The 23,260-nt window shown below is 35.5% G+C and overlaps 1 protein-coding gene across 8 annotated transcripts in view; it reads left to right on the top strand.

Moving 5' to 3' along the window:
• The window catches only part of NAALADL2 (N-acetylated alpha-linked acidic dipeptidase like 2), a 1,348,438-nt gene that overhangs the window by 1,001,781 nt on the left and 323,397 nt on the right, over nucleotides 1-23,260 (top strand). For all 8 annotated transcript variants that reach the window (XM_032258245.1, XM_032258244.1, XM_032258247.1 and 5 more), the window contains 3 exons: nucleotides 2,635-2,778; nucleotides 19,156-19,248; nucleotides 22,615-22,820. In XM_032258245.1, the coding sequence (XP_032114136.1) occupies nucleotides 2,635-2,778; nucleotides 19,156-19,248; nucleotides 22,615-22,820 (443 nt within the window). The remainder of the gene's footprint in view (nucleotides 1-2,634; nucleotides 2,779-19,155; nucleotides 19,249-22,614; nucleotides 22,821-23,260) is intronic.

Below are 23,260 nucleotides of genomic sequence, written 5' to 3'. Positions count from 1 at the left end.
GTGTCAGTAAAAATATAGAAACTGAATAAGTATTAGTTATTTCCTTAAGCATAGTTTATTCTCTCCATTATCTCTATTCTATTCATGTAATTTTTGTACTTCTGTTATTATAACTATTTTATTTTATTTAATTTTTATTTTTTGAAGTTATAGATACATTTAGTTCATTTAAATAGTCAAATATTTCTACAGGCCCAATTCATAAAAATGTCACCTTTCCTTCTCTTCCCTGTGTGTCTTCTGTGCTCTCTTTAACTTCCCTGGGCAAATATGTAGCTGTTTTTAACATCTTTAGTAGCTACTTACGTTTTATATTTACCTTCCTTTCTCTCAGTTATGTGTGTGTTTGTTTTTCAATTTCATCCATTATATTGACTTACCACTCTGAGAGATAAAGCCTTAACTCAGCCAGGCGCGGTGGCTCACGCCTGTAATCCCAGCACTTTGGGAGGCTGAGGTGTGCGGATCACGGGGTTGTTAAGAGACCGAGACCAACCTGGCCAACATGGCGAAACCCCATCTCTACTAAAAATACAAAAATTAGCTGGACGTGGTGGCGTGCGCCTGTAGTCCCAGCTACTCAGGAGGCCGAGGCAGGAGATTTGCTTGAACCTGGGAGGCAGAGGTTGCAGAGAGCCAAGATTGTGCCACTGCACTGCAGCCTGGTGCCTGGCAACAGAGTGAGACTCAGTCTCAGAAAAAAGAAGCCTTAACTTTCACAAATCCTCACGTACACCACTACCTGACTTTTCCGCTTTTCTCATTTTTTCCCAGAAGGGATCATTTTGTGTTAAGCCAACAGTCATTATTTATATTATTACGGCTATGTAAATGTTATTGTTCAATGATTAGATTTCTTTCTTGCACAACTTTTGGTCCCTTTAAGCTAATAGTTGTCTCCCATTTTGGCTTTCTCATTTTTCTTTATAGCTAGAAACTCTTCAAACATAACACCCTGATCTTACTGTAAATATTCTCTCAACATGTTGGTACATATCTGGTATTCTCATTGATTTGGTCTTCCTAGAGACCTACCTCCCCAGACCTGCTGATCACCTGCTATCATCCTCACTAGGTCTGCTGCCCATGGGCCAACCCAGGATTGCACTTGACTGGGATCTCTTACTTAAGAATAACAAAATCAAGTTGATTCGAAGTTCTGTATATGATTGGGATTTATTGTCTCGCTCTGTTACCCAGGCTGAAGTGCAGTGGCACGGTCTTGGCTCACTGCAACCTCGGCCTCTGGGTTCAAGCTATTCTCCTGCCTCACCCTCCCAAGTAGCTGGGATTACAGGCATGCACCACTATACCCAGCTAATTTTTTGTATTTTTAATAGAGGCAGGTTTCACTTTGTTGGCCAGGCTGGTCTCGAACTCCTGACCTCAAGTGATCCACCCGCCTCAGCCTCCCAAAGTGCTGGGATTACACGCATGACCCACCTTGCCGGCCAACATCATCCTCTTTTAAGTGTGATGTTCTTCACTGTATTTGGTGTCTCCGGGTTCAGTGTCTCACTCTGAGTTTTCTGCTGAAGTAAGGAAAGAACAGGCATCCACATTGACTGGGTGTGTGAGGATTCCAGAGGACAAGCCATTTCACAGTCAGAATTTCATCAAATCCTCCTGCTTCCGGTCTCTTTTGTAGCCCTACTCTATTAGGTAGCTGGTGTTGACAATTTCTAAGCCTTTCTTGGTTCAGTGATACAAATGGCATTCTCAGCTTCCCTACTAAGAACTAAGGTTTTATAATCCTTTGGATATATACCCAGTAATGGGATTGCAAAGACCTGGAACCAACCCAAATGCCCATCGATGATAGACTGGACAGGGAAAATGTGGCACATATACACCATGGAATATTATGCAGCCATCAAAAACGATGAGTTTGTGTCCTTTGTAGGGACATGGATGAACCCGGAAACCATCATTCTCAGCAAACTGACACAAGAGCAGAAAATCAAACACCGCATGTTCTCACTCATAGGCGGGTGTTGAACAATGAGAACACATGGACACAGGGAGGGGAGCACTACACACTGGGGACTGTTGGGGGAAAATAGGGGAGGGACAGTGGGGGGTGGGGAGTTGGGGAGAGATAGCATGGGGAGAGATGCCAGATGTAGGTGAAGGGGAGGAAGGCAGCAAATCACACTGCCACGTGTGTACCTACGCAACTATCTTGCATGTTCTTCACATGTACCCCAAAACCTAAAATGCAATAAAAAAAAAAAAACTTAGGTTTTAGGTTCCCCCTCAGGTCTTAACATCACTGACACTTACCTGCTTTCCAACTAGAATCTTATTACTATCTGTTCTCCTGGCCCCTGTACATTTATGCTTTTTCATTCTTTTGTTGTCATTTCAGTGGATTTTTATGGGACAATGGAGATGAGGGCATATGCGCAATCTGCCATCTTTAGCTAGGATACGTCATTGTATTTAGACTTAATTTATTGTTAAGCATCTCAAATCATTTTAATAAGTAAACAGGGTATAACTAAGGAGCGAATAAACAAATGCATAAATATAAATTTACTAGTCATAATTTAAATACTTATTACAGACAGCTTTTTCCACAGTGTTTTAAATTTCTGTTTACTAAGGGTCTCTTCCTTTTTCTTTTGAATACAGATGGAAGTTTTAGACAAAGCCGATCAAACCTCACCTCCCTGTTAGTACAGCCCATATCTGCCTCCCTGGTTGCAAAACTGATCTCTTCGCCAAAAGCTAGAGCCAAAAATGATGTCTGTAGCCCTCTAGAGCTTCCAAATAATGGTAAAGTATTTAATGTCTTTCTCTGTATTTTATAGTTTTTGTAAAGACCATGATCATTTTTAATCTCCGAAACTGGCATGTGTAGGATTATTATTTTCAAAAACATTGACTTTTGACAAAGTAAGCATTATTTTCTTCTGTGGCTCTTTAGCAGCATGTTTGGAAAGTAATTTTTATAAAGACTGAGCGTTGACCAAAATGAGAGATTAGAAAAAGAAACCATTTTGAACTGCTACAAAGAAAAGTAGCTTTATAAATAAAGCATTTTGTACATTCATGAAAATCTGCTTAACATAGCTTCCCGGTTTCAGCTTCAGCAGTCTCATTGCCTGCCAAGATTCAGTGGATAGCAGGCAGCTATCTGGGGTATGAAGTCTTTTAGTATAAAGCATTAAAGCCTAATTCCTGCAATTGACTAAAAAATCCCTCTGTCTATACACATCATTGCCTGAGAGGTGCTTCTTGTACAGCAGTGCAGTTTGTCAGGCCTTGACGGACCACGAAGGAGAAAACGGAAGTAGTTAAGCTACCTGTGGTGGGATGAAAGTCATGGGCTGCATCTTATTCCTGCTTCCAGACTCAGTAGTAGAGTTCTAAAGAAAAGACTCTCTTTGCAAGTTGTTAAATTTGTACGTATTTGCTGGGAACAACTTGTGGGCTCTGTTTTCTGTGTCCTCCAGGCTCAATAGTCATGTTTTATCTCAACTGTTTTTCTCTTGACAACAAAAGCCTACCAAAAAGAAAACATGTTGAGGAAATCTGTAAAAAAAAAAACTTAATACATTAATGATTTCTCTGTTGGGGACACATGCTTTACAAAATCCTATAGACTAACAGCCTCCTAAACTGATTACCAATTAAACAAGGTGGGAAAACAGAAAACAATAATAGGTCGATGTTCTCAAAGCAGGAATGAAGAAGCTCTCGAGGAGCTTTTTGTTTTGTTTTCTTCTGCCATTTATTCTGAGCCCAACAAGTTGATTATGGGCTCCATTTGTTAAAACATGTAAACGCCACCACAATAATAGCTTAGTTGTAAGAAGTGCTGGACTTGTAAAAGACCATAGTTAAGCCCAGATCTACATAATTAATTAATTCAATACATATTCAGAGCTCCCCAAGACACCCCAGACAGGGTCCTCTCCTCAAGGAACGACAGTCCGACAGTCCCCGTGCTGGCTGAATGTCCTCGCCTGTGTGGCCTCCCACTGGAAGCAGGTATGCCTGCACCCACAAAAGACAGCTGCACCTTTATTATCTGAAGTGGTTGTGAGAGCCCAATTATGATATGTGTATCAATTCTTTTGTTTATTTTTTGTGTTATATGTTATGTTACTTTTTTTTTAAGACAGGGTCTTGCTCTGTCATCAGGGCTACAGTGCAAGTGGCTTAATCATAGCTCACTGCAGCCTCAAACTCCTAGGCTGAAATGATCCTCCCACCTCAACCTCCCAAGTAGCTAGGACTACAGGTGTGTGCCACCACATTAGACTAATTTAAAAAGTATATATTTTGGTAGTCACAGCTTCTAACTAAGTTGCCCTGCTGGTCTTGAACTCCCTGGATCAAGTGATCCTCCTGCCTCAGCCTTCCAAGGTGCTAGTATGAGCCACTCTACCTGGATTAATTTTCTTGTATACTGTAAAATGTTACATAAATACTAAGAAGTATCTTTGTTATCCAATAACTACTTTTTACAAACAAATTTTTGAGACAGGTCTTACTCTTGTTCAGGCTGTAATACATGGCTCACTGCAGCCTCAACCTCCTGGGCTCAAGTGATCCTCCTGCATCAGCCTTCTGAGTAGCTAGGACTACAGGCACATGACACTATGTGCAGCTAGCTCTTAAATTTTATTTTAGAGACAGGATCTCACTATGCTGCCAGGGCTAGTCTCAAACTCCGGGGCTCAAGCGATCCTCCTGCTTCAGCCTCCCAAAGTGCTGGGATTACAGGAATGAGCCACTGCGCCTGACCTAATTACATTGTCTTAGCAAAGCAAGATGACACTCTTCAGCAGCATTTCCATAATAAATTAACAACAGGCACGAAGCCTACAAGAAAAGTTGAGATATACACCAGTGTTAAAATAAGAAAGGCAGGTCTACTTTCTAAGGGATTATGACATGGGAAAGCAAGAAAGATAGGCCTGCTTTCTAAGGGATTATGACATATGAAACTTTTCTCATGGATATTGTTATGTTTTTAGAAAATTCAAAAATATATTTAAATCATTGAGAAGACATTTCATGTTATAATGAGTTATTTATTTTTTAAAAGTCAGAATATACATTTAGATTTTCCAAATACTGACTGAGTCTGTTCAATTAATATTTGGAAAATCTAAATATGTAATTCCATATTAATGTATAATCCTACATTAAACTAAATTTAATTAAACCTAAATTTAATGTAGGATTATAACTGTTTACACTAATGTTTTGGACAATAATGCTCATAATTTATCTGACATAATTAGGTTTCCTTCTAGATATTATAAAACACATTAGTTATTCACAGTGATGTATATCAGGATGGGACATGAAAAGGAAACTGAAGGAAGTACTCTAATTTTAAGCAATAATAGCAATGCTTATTGTTTAAGGGTTAAAGAAATAATTTAAAGCATATTGTAATTATAACATATTGTTGACTTTTCTAAGTATAGTCCTGATCTTTAGTGTTGGAAAATCTTCACTCAACAAGTCTGGAAAGGGCACATTAAGAATCTGTGTGTGAATCCACTAATTATTTATCCTACCCATTTAACTCTTTATCTACACTAAATCAAAAAATCTCTAAAATCCAGACAAAAATGTAATAGAATTTTTCTAATACAAAATCAAGGACTATATTTAACAACTCCAGTGTTAAAGTGAGTAATTGTTCAAATTTCAGAAACTGAGTCTTGGTCCTGTTTTTCCAGACTGGGATTATCCTTGAACCAATCATCATAATATAGTTGATGGAGTCTGTCAATAGGCTTGAGTCAGCCAGAATCTATTTCTAGGAATGTTGTCAAAGCTACTCATAAAATACTGATGGAAAATGTTGGCAACAGTTCAGAAAAGGAAAGTGGCAAACAGATGCTGAGAAAGCAAGTGTAGTTCAAGAATAATACAAGTCTAGCTAAACAGGACCAAGACTCAGTTTATAAATTTTAAGCAATGACTTACTTCATCATCATTAGAGGTGAACAAGAAACCATGGGATCTTTCTCTAGCCATCTTGAGAGCAGAGGAATACATCCTACCTGAATAAAGTCAACATAGGAGGAATCAGATGAGTAAAAGGGAAAGCTAGAAATAGAGATAGAGAGAAGATGTGGGGAAAGATAGAGAGAGAGAGAGAAAAAAAACAAAACAAAACAAAACCCTTGTCAACATTATTTGAGCCCTAAATAAAGCCTTGTCTTAAGCCAAATCTATTGAACTTTTCATACATATGAATCAATACATTCCTCCTTTGTTTCAGTTACTAATGTTTGGTTTTTACTTACTTGCAACCAAAAGCTATCTAATTGATACAGACCATAACACTTAAACTAAACAAAAGAAATAAATGCCTTCATACATGAAATAGTCTCAGCAAATTGAAGTGGACAGCGGGGCATTTATATGGACATCACTGAGAGAGCTAAAAAAAAATATGTATATATATATATATATATATATATATATATATATATATGAGGAATGGAGAAAGAATCAAGAGAAAAGTTATTGCCTAAATAGTTTGCATTGATTAGATAATTGGATACTGACTCATTTCATTTCAAATGGTCTTTTTATATATAGGCCTGACTCATTCATTCAGCGTATTGTCAGCCTTTGTCTTTGAGGTTCAGTCAAAACATGGAAAACTTAATTTTCACATAGCAATCTCAGCTTTTAAAATTTATGTCTATAGTGATTAAAAGGGAAGAAGAAGCTTTAAAATCCATTATAATTTAGGGTAAAAGTATAAATCAATCAAGTTAAAATAAACATCTTAATATGTTTGATGATTCACTTATTTTTGAAAACATAACTGTTTCCATGTTGCTTAAAACATATCATCAGTGATGACAAAATTTTACATAAATAAATTTGCAGGATGTTTCTTCAAGTGGATATACTGTATATTTTTGGCTATGATTTCCTTATTTACCATTCTGTATATTTTTGATGAAAATTACTTGATTATTAAAATGACATAATGTCTAACTGATAATCTCGTGTATAATTTTTACATATTTCTAATGCATTTTGAAAATCTATATTCCCAATCTGTTAGTAGTTACTTGAACCAATGCATTATTAGCATTCTTTAAGTACAAATTTAAAAACATGTATTGAACGTATTATCTGCAAGTTGTAGTACACAAATATTTATTGACTTTTCGAGAATCATCTATTAACAGGAAATGTTAGTACACTTGAATGCAACATTATGTATTCTTTTTTTTTTATATTATACTTTAAGTTCTGGGGTACTTGTGCAGATCCTGCAAGATTGTTATATAAGTATATACGTGGTGGTTTTCTGCATCCATTCCCCCATCATCTACATTAATTATTTCTCCTAATATTAGCCCTCCCCAATCCCTCCATCCTCTGTTATCCCTCCCCTAGATCCCCACCCCATAACAGGCCCCGGTGTGTGATATTCCCCTCCCTGTGTCCATGTGTTCTCATTGTTCAACACCCACTTATGATTGAGAACATGTGGTGTTTGGTTTTCTGTTCTTGTGTCAGTTTGCTGAGAATGGTGGTTTCCAGCTTCATCCATATCCCTGAAAAGGACATGAACTCACCCTTTTTTATGGCTGCATAGTATTCCATGGTGTATATGTGCCACATTTTTATTATCCAGTCTATCCTTGATGGGCATATGGGTTGGTTCCAGGTCTTTGCTATTGTAAACAATGCTGCAGTGAACATACGTGTGCATGTGTCTGTATAATGAAACAATTTATAATCCTTTCAGTATATACCCAGTAATGGGATTGCTAGGCCAATTGGTATGTCTATTTCTAGATCCTTGAGGAATTGCCACACTGTCTTCCATAATGGTTGAACTAATTTACACTCCCACCAATAGTGTAAAAGTATTCCTTTTTCTCCACATCCTCTCCAGCATCTATTGTCTCCAGATTTTTTAATGATCGCCATTCTGTCATAAGATGGTATCTCAATGTGGTTTTGATTTGCATTTCTCTAAAAACCAGTGATGATGAGTATTTTTTACATGCTTTTTTTTATGGTGTTAGGTCTTAGGTTTAAATCTTTAATCCATCTGGAGTTAATTTTTGTATAAGGTGGTAAGGAAGGGGTCCAGTTTCAGCCTTCTGCACATGGCTGGCTAGTTTTCCCAACACCATTTATTAAACAGGGAATCCTTTCCCATTGTTTTTTTTTTTTTAGTCAGGTTTGTCAAAGGTCAGATGTTTGTAGATATGTGGTGTCACTCAGAATTGCTACATGTTAGAAGATCTGGTACATTATGCTACTCTGGTTAAAGGTGCCTTAAAATTCTCTCTCTCTTTCACTGTGTCTCTCTTTCTCTCCCTCTATCCACCTACCTATCAATTTATCATTTATCTTGGTAGACAATGGAGTAGTATAATCTAATATGACATGGCTTCCTTTAAGTTCCAGCATAACAAATGAGAAAACTTTTTGGCTCCAACAGAACAAAGTATTTTTTTAGTAGGCCTCAAAAAAAAAAAAAAAAAAAAAAAAAGAAAGAAAAGGAAAACTAAAATCTTGTTTTTGAGCAGAGTGGGCTTTAATAATGTTGATTAAGTTTTTCCAATCAACATAACAGAAAATCTTCAGAAGAAATGGGGAAAATTTTAATTTGTGTAGACAACTTCCGTATAACATGCATATAGCTATGATGACTGCTGTGTATCTGAATAACTCAAGGAGCTAGAACTCCTTAGGAGGGACTGATATGTGTGGAGACAAATGCAAGATCAACTGTCTTCACGCAGGTAGTTGCATAGTGAACCTGATAACAGAGTAGTCTGTAGAACTAAAGATGAACATTCATGAGCTGCAAGTCTGAAGTCCTTGGACAAAAGGCAAAAGAGCTTCAGAATTCACTTTGAAGGACTGTTCATCAGGGATCTTAAATGGAGTGAGCGTACGTGGGAAACCTATTGTCCAAAGTCCGCAGAAAGTAGAGTCAATTCTCTGTTTCCTGGGGAGTGCAGGTTGGGCTTACCAAAGGTGACACAGATCTGATATTCACCCAGAACTTCTCAAGTTTCCAGGATTCTGTCTCAACGGTTTGGGTTTTAGAAATGATTCAGCTGGGAAACAGCCTAGAGTTTTTGTTTGTTTGCTAAAAGACCAAAGACAACCTGAGATGTATACTTCAAAGCAATATTACTTTAAAAGGCATTTTCTAGTTTTTCTATATTTCTATATTTCTCAACAATGTTTTTACAGCTTCTAATATTCTTAACATATAATTTTTCAAATGCCTGTCATTTTTTACAAACTATAGAAATTCCAACTAAACTTTGGAGTTTATATATGTGATAAAATCCATTAGAGTACACCCTATCTTTATGTTTTTATGTTATGGGCCAATACTGTCATTTACTAAACAAAAACTGCCAGAGATTTATCACTGCCTTTCTGTTTTTATATTCTTATATTCCTTTCGTGTATCTAATATTTCTCTCTATTATTCTATTCAGTATTATCCAAATATGTCTTTCCTATCTGTGTCTCTAAGTTGTAAAGGCCAGTTGCCCTCTAAATTCTTAAAGCTCAGTGTTAAGTGCCATGTTCTCCACCAAAAGCCCTTTAGGGTTCCATTCAAGTTAGACGTAGTCTTTCTTTATGGCTCTCTCATGCAGCTGGCACCTTGATGCTACTTGGCATTATGATATGATATTCTGAAGCAGAAGGATGTCATATATCATTTCCTCTTTACTTTATAATTCAATTACTTGAGGTTTTCTTTATGGTTCAGGATATTATCAGTGTTGTGTCAGTATTTGAAAAGAAGGTATGCTGTGTAATTGTCCATTGTATACATGTTCACTTAGACTAATCAGGTTGTTCAAATATTCTATATATTAATCATGTTAAAATCTGCTAATGTAAATATATATTTGTACATTTTACCTGGCAGTCAGTCAGTTTTCACTTATTATATTTTGAGATTGTTTCTTAGGTATTTATAAATTCAAATATATCATCTCTTCCGGGATAGTTGAACCACTTATAAAGTGGTATTCCTTGTATGTAGTAATGGTTGTTTTAAGTTTGAGTAGGCCTGATATTAATTTTGCTACATTATTTTTATTAGTATCTTCATTTTTTTTTATTTTTTTTGCTTTCAACCTTCCTGTATCTTCACCTTTTGTATATGTCTTATTAACAGCAAATAATTTCCAATTTAAATGCAATCTGACCGTCTTTTAATAACATTTGGTCCATTTCATTTAATGTGATTAATACGTACTTAGGCTTATAGTTTTCATCCTAATTAGGGTTTCTTCTTTGAATCACATATTGTTTTCCTTTAGTTTTACTTTTTCTTTAGATTGAGATTTTTGCCATTAAATTTTTCCCTCTCCTATTTGGAAGTTATAAATGCATTTTGTATTCTTTTATAATTTATCTAAGAAATTACAACTTCTTAGAGGTCCCTTGTACCTGATCTGCTTAGTGTCAGGTAACTTTTTTTGCAGTTTCTTGGGAGGGAGTGGGGAAGTTCAGAACTTTAGGATTCCTATTTTATAGAGGAAGAACCACCTTCTTCATCCAAATTTGGGCAAGCCCAGGACGTTATCAGGCCCCAGTGTGTGATGTTCCCCTCCCTGTGTTGTCTTCTGATCTTTGCATCCCATGAGACCATCAATATTAAAGAGTTTTCTGGGTTTACCAAATTCCCTTAGGTTGAAGATAGCTTCATGGTTTTATTTACTTGGGTTCCTATCACAACTTAAATTTTGACCTAATAATTTCCTAACTTCTTGCGAATTATTTGATGCTGTTAACAAGATTTGTTTTGTGTTTTATTTGGCATTATAAGTTATTATCAGTGGGCGGATTAATCTGATATCCTAGTGTACCACATTTCTAGTAAAGAAAATCTTCTCTTCCTGTCCATCCATTCATTTTCTGGCAACAAATATGGACTCAGAAAATTATGTAGAGTGATTGACATGTAAATCAGATTTTCATCAGAAAAAAAAAAAAGATGCACTAAAAATGTGCAATTTAAGAGAATTTAATCAATTGCTTACGTACGTGGTAGAGACAGGGAAAGCAAAACAGAAAAGGGACACCATTGTTACTGCCTCTAAACCAGGTCTAGTCATTGCTGCTACCTGTAAACCTGGAAGGGCAAGAATAGAGAGCAGTTGAAGAAACTGGCAAGTACTGTAGCTATAAGAGAAAACTGTGGCTTTCAATCAAGTAGAGTTGTCACTGCCATAGAGTGGACAGCCAGGGAGGTTACTGGAGTCTTTCACTTAATCCAAACTGCTGGTCTCTTGCGGATGCTTTCTAAAGGGTAAAGTAAGCCCGAGGCCAAAGAATAAAAGAACCAAGTAGATGTGGTTCATAGAGGTCTTTCTCCCCAGGTGGAGGTTAATGAAGGGTGGCAAATAGATCTGAATGGACAAATAGAGAATATACAGCAAAGATAATGCTTCAGATGATTAGTCTTCTGACTAATTTTATGATTTATGATTTGTGGAAGTGTTTGGTAGACAGATGAGAAAAAATTGTCAATTTTTACATTTCTAAGGGATACAAAGAGAGTAAAAGTTATTTTTTCTGGGATTCATATTCTTTAAAATATCTTCCTATTTAGATAATTTCACTAAATAAAAAGAATATAATTTAATTCAACATTAATTGCTTTTCCAAAAGCATGGAAGCTCACATGAGTACTTGCACATATGGATGTGAAGATGTGTATGTGTGTATTAGAGAATCAGGGGATAGCTATATGTCCTTGAAAGTATACAAGTTACGATGGCATGGAATTTAGAAGCAGTTTATATTCAGATTTTCAGGCAAACGGTTGGCATTTAGGAATGACATCTGCAGATTACCGCATCTCGATCATCAAAACTGTGCCTCTAGAATGGATTCTAGTCCCCATGAGGATCAGGAAAATTGGAGAAAAAAAAAAAAAAAGAACAATCTGGAGCTCCAATCCTAGAAGTTATTTTCTAGAGCCAGGTCAGCAAGAAAGAAACTCAAGTATATATAATGGGACAAATATTCAATTAAACTTTGAGACTCTAGAAGAACTATGCCCAGGAAACTAACAAAAGTTTAATTACTGGAACTGAGACTTGGAGTTAGCAGCAAGTGTTTTTCTTCAAATTTCTGAGTTTGGATTTTTTTTCTAGATATTTGGTATAATTTTCACAATACAGGGGGAAATGAAGCTTTGTTAGTTATCACGAAAGAAGGACATTGGGTACCAATTAATCTTATTCTTAATAATTGCAACAAAAATGCAAGACAGAATCATCTCTGGACCATGAAATTGGCAGTAGTTATTTTTCTCTGCACAGGATGAAATTAAGGGATAGACAGAGGCAGCTATTTCCTGTCTCTTAGCTCTGACACCCCTCACCCTATTTGAATACAAATGTTCTCTGAGTGGAACACATTTTTATATTGTGAAATCTTTTAAACTTCACTTGTCATAATTAAAGCTGTCATCAAACTTTACATGAAAGGCAGAAATTGTTAAATGTGAGCTGAAAATGTAATTTTTAACTTGCAATACACACACACACACACACACACACACAGCAACTTTTTGAGTAATTAACTGTTCCTAAATATTCCCCCAGGACTTTCTAATTACAGCCTTCAACCATGAATTTTTTAAAAAATTTTGAAAGAAATTTACAGAAAATTTGCAAGAATAAAAATATTTTTCTTAACTGTCTTACAAACATAGTGAATGTCTGAATTATCTCGCAAACAATGACATACTCCTACACAGATGACAGGACCATCACAATCAGGAATTAATCATTCATACAACACTACCATGCATTCCACAGATTCAATTCAACATTTTCCAATTTTCCCAGTAATATCCTAAATTACAGTAAAGATCCAAAGTAGGAACATCTGTTGCACCAAGTTGTCGAGTCCTCCATTTCCTTCAACCTGGAGCAGTTTCTGTCTCTTCTGACTTCTTTGGCTTTGCTACCTTTGAAGAGTCCATACTAATTATCTACAGAATTGTCCCCCCTAATCTGGGTCTATCTGATGTTTTCTCATGGGGATATTCAGGCTCTGAATCTTTAACAGTAATACTATAGAAGTGAGAGTATGTTTTCCCCATTGCATTTTGTGAGCTGCTTCATGATATTACCGTGTACCAGGGAATAATTAATTCCCTTGTATGTAATCAGTTGATGCCATTACTCCCTCCACAATGGATACAACCTTTGCCACTGTCTAATATGGGCTATTCATCCTACATCAAATGTTCTACCTGCCCCTATCACAATGTAGTTAACTTCCTTACTCTACCAATGTATGTTCTTCAGCTCTTAAAAGCAGATGTCCTTCTCACCTGCTTCAGTTTGTCCCATATCTAGGGATGCTACTACCTTTGATCACTTGATTAAGGTGGTGGCTACCAGGTCTCCTTATGGAAGTTACTTTATATATTCTTTTTCTTTTATACTCAATAAGCATTTGAAATCACGTAGTATCCTGCACCAAACCGCTGCTATCTCTAGCCACCAGTGTTTGTGTTCACTGATGCTTGTTGCCCAGTCATTTCTATGGTGACTTGAATTTCCTTTTTTTTTTTTTTTCAATCTGTCACTGTAGTGCAGTGGCACCATTATGGCTAACTGCAGCAGTGAATTCTTTGGCTCAAATGATCCTTCTGCCCCAGTCTCTGAATAACTGGGAGGAGAGGCACGCACCACAATGTCTGGCTAATGTATTTTTATTTTGAATTTTGTAGAGACAAGGTCTTGCTATGTTGCTCAGGCTGATCTCAAACTCTTGGCCTCAAGGGACCCTCTCAGAGCTTTAGAATTACAGGCATGAGCCAACACTGCCAGCTGCAATTTTACATCTTTTCTATGCTCATTAGTTAACATTCCATTGTAAAGAAGATATTTTTCTTTTTACTATTGGTTTGTATGTTTTATTTTATTTATACATGCCAGTATTGAGTCATTACTTGATTAGGATTTATATTCATAATAGATTCAATTGATTGTAAATGAGTATTTTTTTTATTTTGATACTCAAATTGTCAAATATTAACCCATAATAGCAGCTTCAGCTGGGTTCTGTGTCCTTTGACATATACTCATTATTCTTTGTGTATTTCCTTAGTTTTTAGCGCCATAAGAAGTACCGAATCCTCTTGTACTTTTCCTGTGCCAGCTCTGTTATCAGCCATTTCTCCAAAGAGTCTAGGTCCTTTGAGTGGAAAATGGTGTCTAGAAAACCAGATCTGGATTCATCCATTGCTGTTGAGGTGTTGCTTCTCTCCATACCACTCAGTGAACAAAACTAGGAAAATATATTTTGATGTTATATTTTATGTAAATATATAAAAATATATCTGTACACTCAGATTTATAGCTATATTTACTTTTAAATCTATGTGCATGGGTGTTACACACACACACACACACAGTTTTGTATATATGTATGTTCTCATGAATATATATAGATATGTATGTAATCAACAACATATATGTAGATTGTTCTCATGGTTTTATATATATAAATATATAAATTAATATAAATTGATATGTTCTCATTTTTTATATATAATATATAAAATATATTAAATTTTATAATTTAAATATAAATATAATTAAAATAAATTTAAATATATATATATATAACCACGAGAACATATCAATATTGAGTTTTATTTATCTTTCCATGTTTGTAAATCTTTTCTCTAGCAGTTAGAAATTGGCTTCTCATTATACAGAATATATTTACTTAAGTAATTAGATCCTGTGCATTTAATCAACTGATGCCATTACATCCTTCACAATGGACCCAGCCCCAGGCACTGCTTCATTCAGGCTATTCACTGTATATCAAACGTTGTGTCTTCCCCTGCCACAATGTGGTTAATGCTACCCAGGCCCTAACACTACGTGTTATTCAGCTTTTAACTGCAGATGGCCTTCTCACTTTGCTTTAGTGGCTTGTCTCCCTGCACTGGTTCCCCTGACACTTGCTTTCCTCCTCATATTAAAGCCTTCTCACACATAGGTAAACACACACACACACACACACACACACACACACACACACACTTAGACACTATCCTCACCATCCTTGGGCCCTGATATACCATGCTGGACTACAGACCAAAATAACTAGATCCTGAGGTCTATAACCACCATAAAAGAAAATTAGCACAATATATACATATGTCACCCAAAGTTACAATATTGGAACACATGGTACAAGAATTTAAAATAAGCATTAAACTCAAAAAGAGAATGAAATGTGTTAGCAATATAAAACAAAATTCAGAAAACATTAAGAAATGAAAGGAAATAATATGGAAAATAGGAGAGTTGAAAGAAATATAGTAATTGATAGGGTAGGTAGATAGATACAGTCAGAGAGAGAGCTAACTGAAGAATAAATTCAAGAGCTAGGAGATGAGACTGACCTATTAGATCCAGAGAGGCATAGAAAAGGATAAGTAGAGAAACACAAAATACAACTAAAAGATACAGTGGATTAAAATGGAGTTCTAGAAACAATATTAGAAGAAGGAAAAAATGTAAGACAGAAAATTGTTGAGAAAGAAATAATAATCTTTCCAGGAAAAAACACACCTACACATTTTATAGTTAAATTCAAAAAGCACAAAAATAAAGAGAAAAATTCTAAAATTTCCCATGGTGTAGAAGGGTTCAATGTTTCAGGTGCCGCACTAGAAGTAGACAGTCTCTCTAGGTTTTAATTCTATCATCCCTGGGGCTTTGGAATAGAAAAGATACCTTAGAGTGCAGGTTTGTCCAAGCCTTTTTACAACAGTGCCTCACTCCAGCAGATATAGGAAGGCCAGCTAAACCCAATTTCTGTTCCATTATTTAGTCTCTTCTTTTTCATTGTTTGTTCATAATCATACACATTTTTACCTAAGATCAATCATTATGTATATCCTTCTGTATTCTGTTCTTCTCACTCTTATAGTGTATCCATGTTTCTACATATTATTTGTACGTTTTAACAGCCACACATTTTATCCCAATTTTCTAAGTCATTTCCCTGTTTCGGATGTTTATGTTGTTTTCTGTAATTGCTATTATAGATTATACTGCAGAGAGTTGAATTATTCCTGTAGGATAAATTTCAAAGTACAGGATTGCTATTGCTATTGCTATGAAAACTAATATTGACTTACCAATGGGTTGTTTAAATTAGCAATGCCAACAGCAGCAGATGAGTTTTTAGAGCAAGTTTATTCATGATTTTCTGATATTTATTACTAAAATTTAAAATGTGATCATGGTGCTGATTCCAGTGAAGAAAAACAGACTCTATGCATATTTATGTTCAGACGTGAGTATGGAATAATATAAAACAATATGCATCAGGATCAGCACATTTGTGAAGATGTAAATAAAGAGATGAAAAGTAGATCTTTGCTATGTAAATATGTCATTATTTTGACCTAGTCTTTGCCTAGTGATACACAAGGAAGTCCTTCTGTCAGTTGGAAGGATCCAATATAAATATAGCATTCTTCCCGGAGCAAAAGATTATGTTTATTTTCTCCAACCTCTGTGCTTCTTTTAGATAGTTCTAGACCTCAAGATGTAGAAGACAGAATAAAATAATTTGAAATCTTTCTGTACAAATGTTTAAGATCTCTGAAGGAAATTTAAAAGCAGTTCTCAAAAAATAAACTAAAATATAGCCAAATATACAGAAGCAAAAATGAAGACAGAATTAACAATCAGAGAAGTAAGTAAAAGAGTTGCAACTCTGTTTGCCTGTTATTGAGAAGTTATGGGTCTTGGTAAAATTAGAATGGGAATATGGCATCCACAGTGGGAGAAAAGACATGGTCATGTTCCCATGGAGGCAGGGAGCTGGAAGACCTCTATATCAAACGATGGGTATAGCGTGGGCGCAGGAAGACTAGAAAGAAAGAAACCCACCCATAATAGAGGAAAGCTTTCTTCTTCTTGAGCTCTGGATGATTAAAAAACATTAAAAATCTACCTTTCAAAATCAAAAATCCTGTCTTAGACTGTTCCCTGCAATTGTACTATAGAAACTGTGGGCCAAACAATTAGCATGAAAATTGTCCCCATGCTGGAGATGTCTTTGGGATGCCTGGCAAAAGGAAATGCAGTACTGGAAAGCTATGTATCTGAGAAATAACCACCTAGAGAAAGTTGGAGCAATTACGTTAATATCAAGAAGAGGGAAGGAGGAGATGACTTTAGGAAAAAAAGTTGGGCATAGAGTAGAATTATGTGGAATAGTTCATCAGAAAGATGTAGTAATTCCAAACTTGTATAAAACTATCAAACTTGTCTAAAAATACGTGAAAAATGTTTTGTAGTATTGCCAGAATAAATTGATAAACTTTATATTATTTTGGGAAACTTTAACATGTTTCAGTAATTAACAGAGCAAACACATAGTTTAATTGGTAAGTTTGTGACCACAATATTTTAAAATTTGACCTACTGGACATATATGTGGAATGCTGCACCCATGAATTTTCCTATTCCAATGCATATCCTTCATAAAATGCTTGCTGAAAAATTTAATTCTCTATATGTCAGATGCAGTAGCCTAAAGGGTCACAAAATAAATCTCACCTAATATCAAGGTAGCACATGGACCTTGCTTTTTGTTCATAAATTAAAAGTTAGATATCAATATCAAAACAGTAATTCACACATTATATGCCATTATTTGAAAATTATTTGAATTAATACACATATTATAGAAGAAATTAAAATAGAAGTTTAAAAAATTTAGAATCTGTAATATAATAAGACCATATATAAAAATTAATATGCTATAGCCACAGAGAAAATCTGTAGCCTTGAATGCATGTGTGTGTATGTATATACATAATGTGTCATTATTGATCTATCAATCATAACAAAAGTTCCACAGCAATGCAAGATATTAATAATAGGATCTTGAGAGAGAGAGGGTATTTGGGAACTGTGTACTCTCTGCTCAGTATTTTTGTAAAACTAAAATGTTGTAAAAAACAACGTCTGTTAATTGAAAACAAACAAAAATGCATAATACCTAAATTAAAAGCACAGTGCGCAGGCTCTAAGTAGATTTACTCACAGACAGATAGGAAACTCAGGCATTCTCTAAAGGCCTCTTTCCTTTTGTTTTGGTTATTATTTTAACGGATTCAGGGTACTGATTTTCCATGTAATTTGTTTGAAAGGGTACATTGAGGGAAAGAGGTAACGTATTTATTATTACAATTTTTATCTACCAGTAAGAAGCGACATTTGTGGGCCTACCAGTATAATATGGCTACTTTGCATTCGCTGCCTTCAAATTTGCCACAATGTCCTGACCCTACCACCTGGCTACTCTGCTTTAAGGAAAACTTTAAAGACACTGAGAACCACCTCCTAACTCAGACTTCTCAGGATCCGTCAAATACAGGACTAACACATTTCACCTCCAGAGACTATGTCAATTCTCTGACTAGAGCCCCTCCTGATTGGTGTCTTTGCCTTATTTGCAAAATTTTTGAATGTCAAACATAAACAGAAAAAATTGAAAGAGGTAGAGCAATTAGTATAGATTTAGAATAGAGGTAAGGACCTACATACCCCGATACAAATAAAAACTCCAATATATGAAAACATGTACAGCTTTAAGAATCTTTATCCTTTTATGTTGTGTAATGCTTTATTTACCATTTTTAAAGTGTTAATAAAATAGTGAGTCATACTGAAAAGGTTATCATCCACATGTTCTTTATCTCAAAATAGAAATGTATTCAATATTCTTTGGAAATGTTTTAATCTATTTTTTCCCTTTTAAAAAATATGTGTTGCCTATATCTCCTGAAGATCTTCTGAATGCTCTCATAATGAACCCCCATTGCAGCACTGAATGTGAGGTTTAGAAGTGCCTATTTACGGCTCTGAGGTTCAAAGAGGCTAGCAATTGTATCTTAGTCATCATTGCATAACGAGCATCTAAAATAGAATCTGCACCAAGTATTGAATAAATATTTGTCAAAAACGGTATAACTTTGGCTATCTGAGAACATTCTATTCTGTGAAATTCTTTGGCTGGTGATATTGGATAAATAAATTTTAAGATGTAAAAAATACAATAAAATATAAAGAAACAAAAGTCTTTAAATTTTTGTTTTTTCAGAAATAAAAGTCATCAGCATGCAAGTTCAGACAGTCACAAAATTGAAAACAGTAACTAACGTTGTTGGATATGTAATGGGCTTGACGTCTCCAGGTAAGTAGGGTTAAATATTTATAATCTGCACTTTATATGAAACTTTACAAGGAAATGCTCTGTCATAATTTAATATCACACTTAAATATTCTACTTTAGATATAGCTAGCAATTTGTCCCACTCTTAAATTAGATAAATTTGAAACTAAGAAGTAGGTCTTCATTCTCTTTCCTACCATATCTCTTCAAAAATAAATCAGAGAGAGAGAGAGAGAGAGAGAGAGGTGGGAGTCTCTCAGGAGGAGATGATTTTAGATTTGGTAAACTGGCATGTCCTGCAAAAGTTAAACCTTTTTTTTTTTCTTTTTTGTGTATTCACCATAACACTGTTGAAAATTTTAACAGGAAGACATTTTAGAAATTTTTTTTTTTTTTCCTCACTGCAACCTCCACCTCTGGAGTTCAAGCAATTCTTGTGCCTCAGCCTCTTGAGTAGCTGAGACTCAGGCGCCTGCCACCATGCGCTGCTAATTTTTTTATTTTATATTTTTAGTAGAGACAGGGTTTTGCCATGTTAGCCAGGTTGGTCTTGAACTCCTGGCCTCCTGTGATCCACCCACCTTGGCCTCCCAAAGTTCTGGGGTTACAGGTGTGAGCCATTGTGCCTGGCCAAGAAAGATTTTAGCTATTAAGTGTTTTTCTTTTCCTTTTTTTTTTTCTAATGAAAATTTGGTCTCCAAATTTAGTTGTCCAGTTTTGATCTAAGTCCCACTCTGTATACTTGGTCCATTGCCACGTTTGTCAAATGTCTGCATGGCTTTAGGTTTTGAATGTGCTTGTAAAAATGGTCACCTGCATCTACTTGGGAGTCTGAGGCAGGAGGATCCCTTGATCCTGGGAGGCAGAGGTTGCAGTTAGCTGAGATTACGCCACTGCTCTCTAGCCTGGGCAACAGAGCAAGACTGCCTCAAAAAAAAAAGAAAAAGCCAAGCCCGGGTGGCTTAGGCCTGTAATCCCAGCACTTTGGGAGGCCGAGGCGGGTGGATCACGAGGTCAAGAGATCGAGATGTCTCCATCCTGGTCAACATGGTGAAACCCCGTCTCTACTAAAAATATAAAAATTAGCTGGGCATGATGGTGTGCACCTGTAGTCCCAGCTACTTGAGAGGGAGGCTGAGGCAGGAGAATTGCCTGAACCCAGGAGGCGGAGGTTGCGGTGAGCTGAGATCGCGTCATTGCACTCCAGCCTGGGTAACAAGAGCGAAACCCCGTCTCAAAAAAAAAAAGACAAGAAAAGATCAAAAGGTCACCCGTTAGATTTTTTAAAATAATTTTACACTTTGTTAAGAACTACTGATGGAATCTTCAGATGTTATGTAGGCTAAAACAAGTAAAAATAAATGTCATATACTAAGACATTAATAGCAATACTTCCAAACACATTGTAAAGCTGAATCACATATTACTATGGGATGTGTTTGTTACACAGTGTAGAATGTAACAATCTTTTTATTATACTTTTGTTATTTCTATTGATTTTGAGATATTTACTCAAGTTCTCCTTGGAGAATTATTATTTTCCATGGCTTTCGTAAAATTGACCTAGTTGCTAGCTCAGAATTTTAAGATCAAGTTTTGTAGCCTCCCAGTTTCTTGCTGGCCAACTCTTATACAATTCATGAAAGCCACTTATTTTCTCGGATTTCTTTACAGTTACAATGTTGAACAACCTCTGATCATAGTGTCTTTAAGTACAAGATATAAATAAATTTGAAAATTGTTACTATTGAATTTTAACAAATTTCATTATAAGGTTTTCAACTGAGGAACTAGAATGTTTATCATCATTGATACATTTGCAAGTTGTTATTGGAAAACCCAGTTGTACAGATTATACTAGCTTTAGAATGAAGAAAATTCAATGTACAAAATAAGCTCCTAGAATTAAAAAATCAATTTTACGATTAGTATTCTTCCGTGTAAAATATGCAAACCTTCCCAAATGTTGCTTATTTGAATCTTACAAAAAAATTGACTTTATTTACTTGACTTTTTATTTAATGGCTTTGAAGATTAGAAACAATCATCAATTAGCATTGTTTCTTAGATAGAGTTTATTTAGAAGGCAGAAAATTCCAAGCAAAACTTTGAGACTTTTATGGGAGATAAGTGAATAAATTCTTGAGTTTTCAACATTTACAGACACACTACGTATACCATTAATTACATCTTAATAAAATGTTGGCAGATCAAACCCATTGCCAGTTTCTGTATGGAAAACTATAATATCTTCATACTGTGGCATTTCTCGTAAGGTAGCTTTTTGGTGTTGTAAGTCAAAGGGTGATTTATTTATTCCACACGTGTAAGACCTACTTTGTGGTAGGCATTGTTCAAAGTGGTAGACAAATAGTAACTTCTCAAACTCAAAACAACTAAATTGAGGATGTACTATTTGTTTTCCTATGTTAGAGATAAAAAATGAAGGCATTGAAAGTTGAAATAAGCTTTCCAAGGTCACACAACCAGTGACTTGCGAAGCTGGATTCAAACACAAACAGGCTGGATTCTGGGTCTGCGCAATTTACCATCACGTAAAATGATGTTCAATGAAGAAAAATTTTTGCACAGATGAATGAGGATAATTGGTCAGATCATTCAGATATGTTATTAATACCAATAACGCTCACTGACAACAAAATCAGAGGAAACTCTCAAGGGGTATTTTCAGCTTTATTATTGAAAATATTCGGTAATATATATTGAATAGGCTACTTCCATGTGAAAGGAAGGGTCTTCAATAGTGTATCTAATACATTCTGAATGACCATATGAAATAAAATGTATACAATGGCAACTTTTACAACAGTTAAATGACTTTCGACATTGGTGAATTTTATTTTATTTTTTCTTCACAGAAAGGAGAGGGCCTGAAATTATAAGTTGGGAGCTATAATTAATTCCCTATGTAATTAATTTATTGCAGAATCCATACATGACCACTACATTTTTAATATTTAAAGCTACTGAATCAGTGCTTTCTCAAATGTGTTAATAGTTCGCTGATATTTACTGAGCATACATACATTGTTTACAGGGCATTTCCCACTCTGATTCTGGAAAAATGTTAGATAAGGGTTTGATTGTGGCATATTTGTATGCTTCATTAATTAATATTCATGTTATAAAGGAGAGTAATGTGAGTCTAAGCTTTGGTTTCATAATTGGGTTCAACAGCTGCCTCTGCTTTTATATACACAGATGTGTGAGTTAAGACAGCGGGCAAAAATATTGAAATAGTCTTAATTATTAGAACAGTTTTGCTTAATTATTGCTCAGTTGTGCAACAGGATTATGTAAATGTCATTAGATTTATTGTTGAGGTTTACATTTTCTGAAATGGCTCTTGTCCTTTTCTATTTTCAGACCGGTATATCATAGTTGGCAGCCATCATCATACTGCACACAGTTATAATGGACAAGAATGGGCCAGTAGTACTGCAATAATCACAGCGTTTATTCGTGCCTTGATGCCAAAAGTTAAAACAGGGTGGAGACCAGACCGAACTATTGTTTTCTGTTCTTGGGGAGGAACAGCTTTTGGCAATATTGGCTCATACGAATGGGGAGAGGTAAAGCAAAATATACATTAATTACAGTGCTTTTCTTAATTTGCTAAAGTAGATGAAGTTCAATTGTGGAAGCCCAGGGCAATGATGTGCTTCTCAACCAAAATGTCATATGACTAGTTTGCTGAGATGGCTTATAAGAATAAGAGGAAATTAGAGCTAGACCACAGCAAAGTACCGATGACCTTCAAATATCTTATCCCTGTTGTTACCAGACTTACAAACCCTGATACAATCTAACACATCACAGTGTTTACCTGATGATGTATTTCTCCTTAGAAGACAGCTTGACAGGCACTGGACAAAAAAAGGGCCAGATGATGCATATTTTCTTTCATTTTCTACACTTTCTAGGAATTATCTGGAATTAGGGAACAATCTCCTATATTAAATATTTATTACCTTAGCGTTATATTTTATCTATACACTATGGATATTGAATG

The sequence above is a fragment of the Sapajus apella genome, unplaced genomic scaffold (genome assembly GCF_009761245.1).
Source record: "Sapajus apella isolate SASKATOON/1434 unplaced genomic scaffold, GSC_monkey_1.0 scaffold101, whole genome shotgun sequence".
NCBI lineage: Eukaryota > Metazoa > Chordata > Mammalia > Primates > Cebidae > Sapajus > Sapajus apella.
Note: the sequence above shows the minus strand (reverse complement) of the source record. Positions and strands in the feature narration are given on the sequence as shown.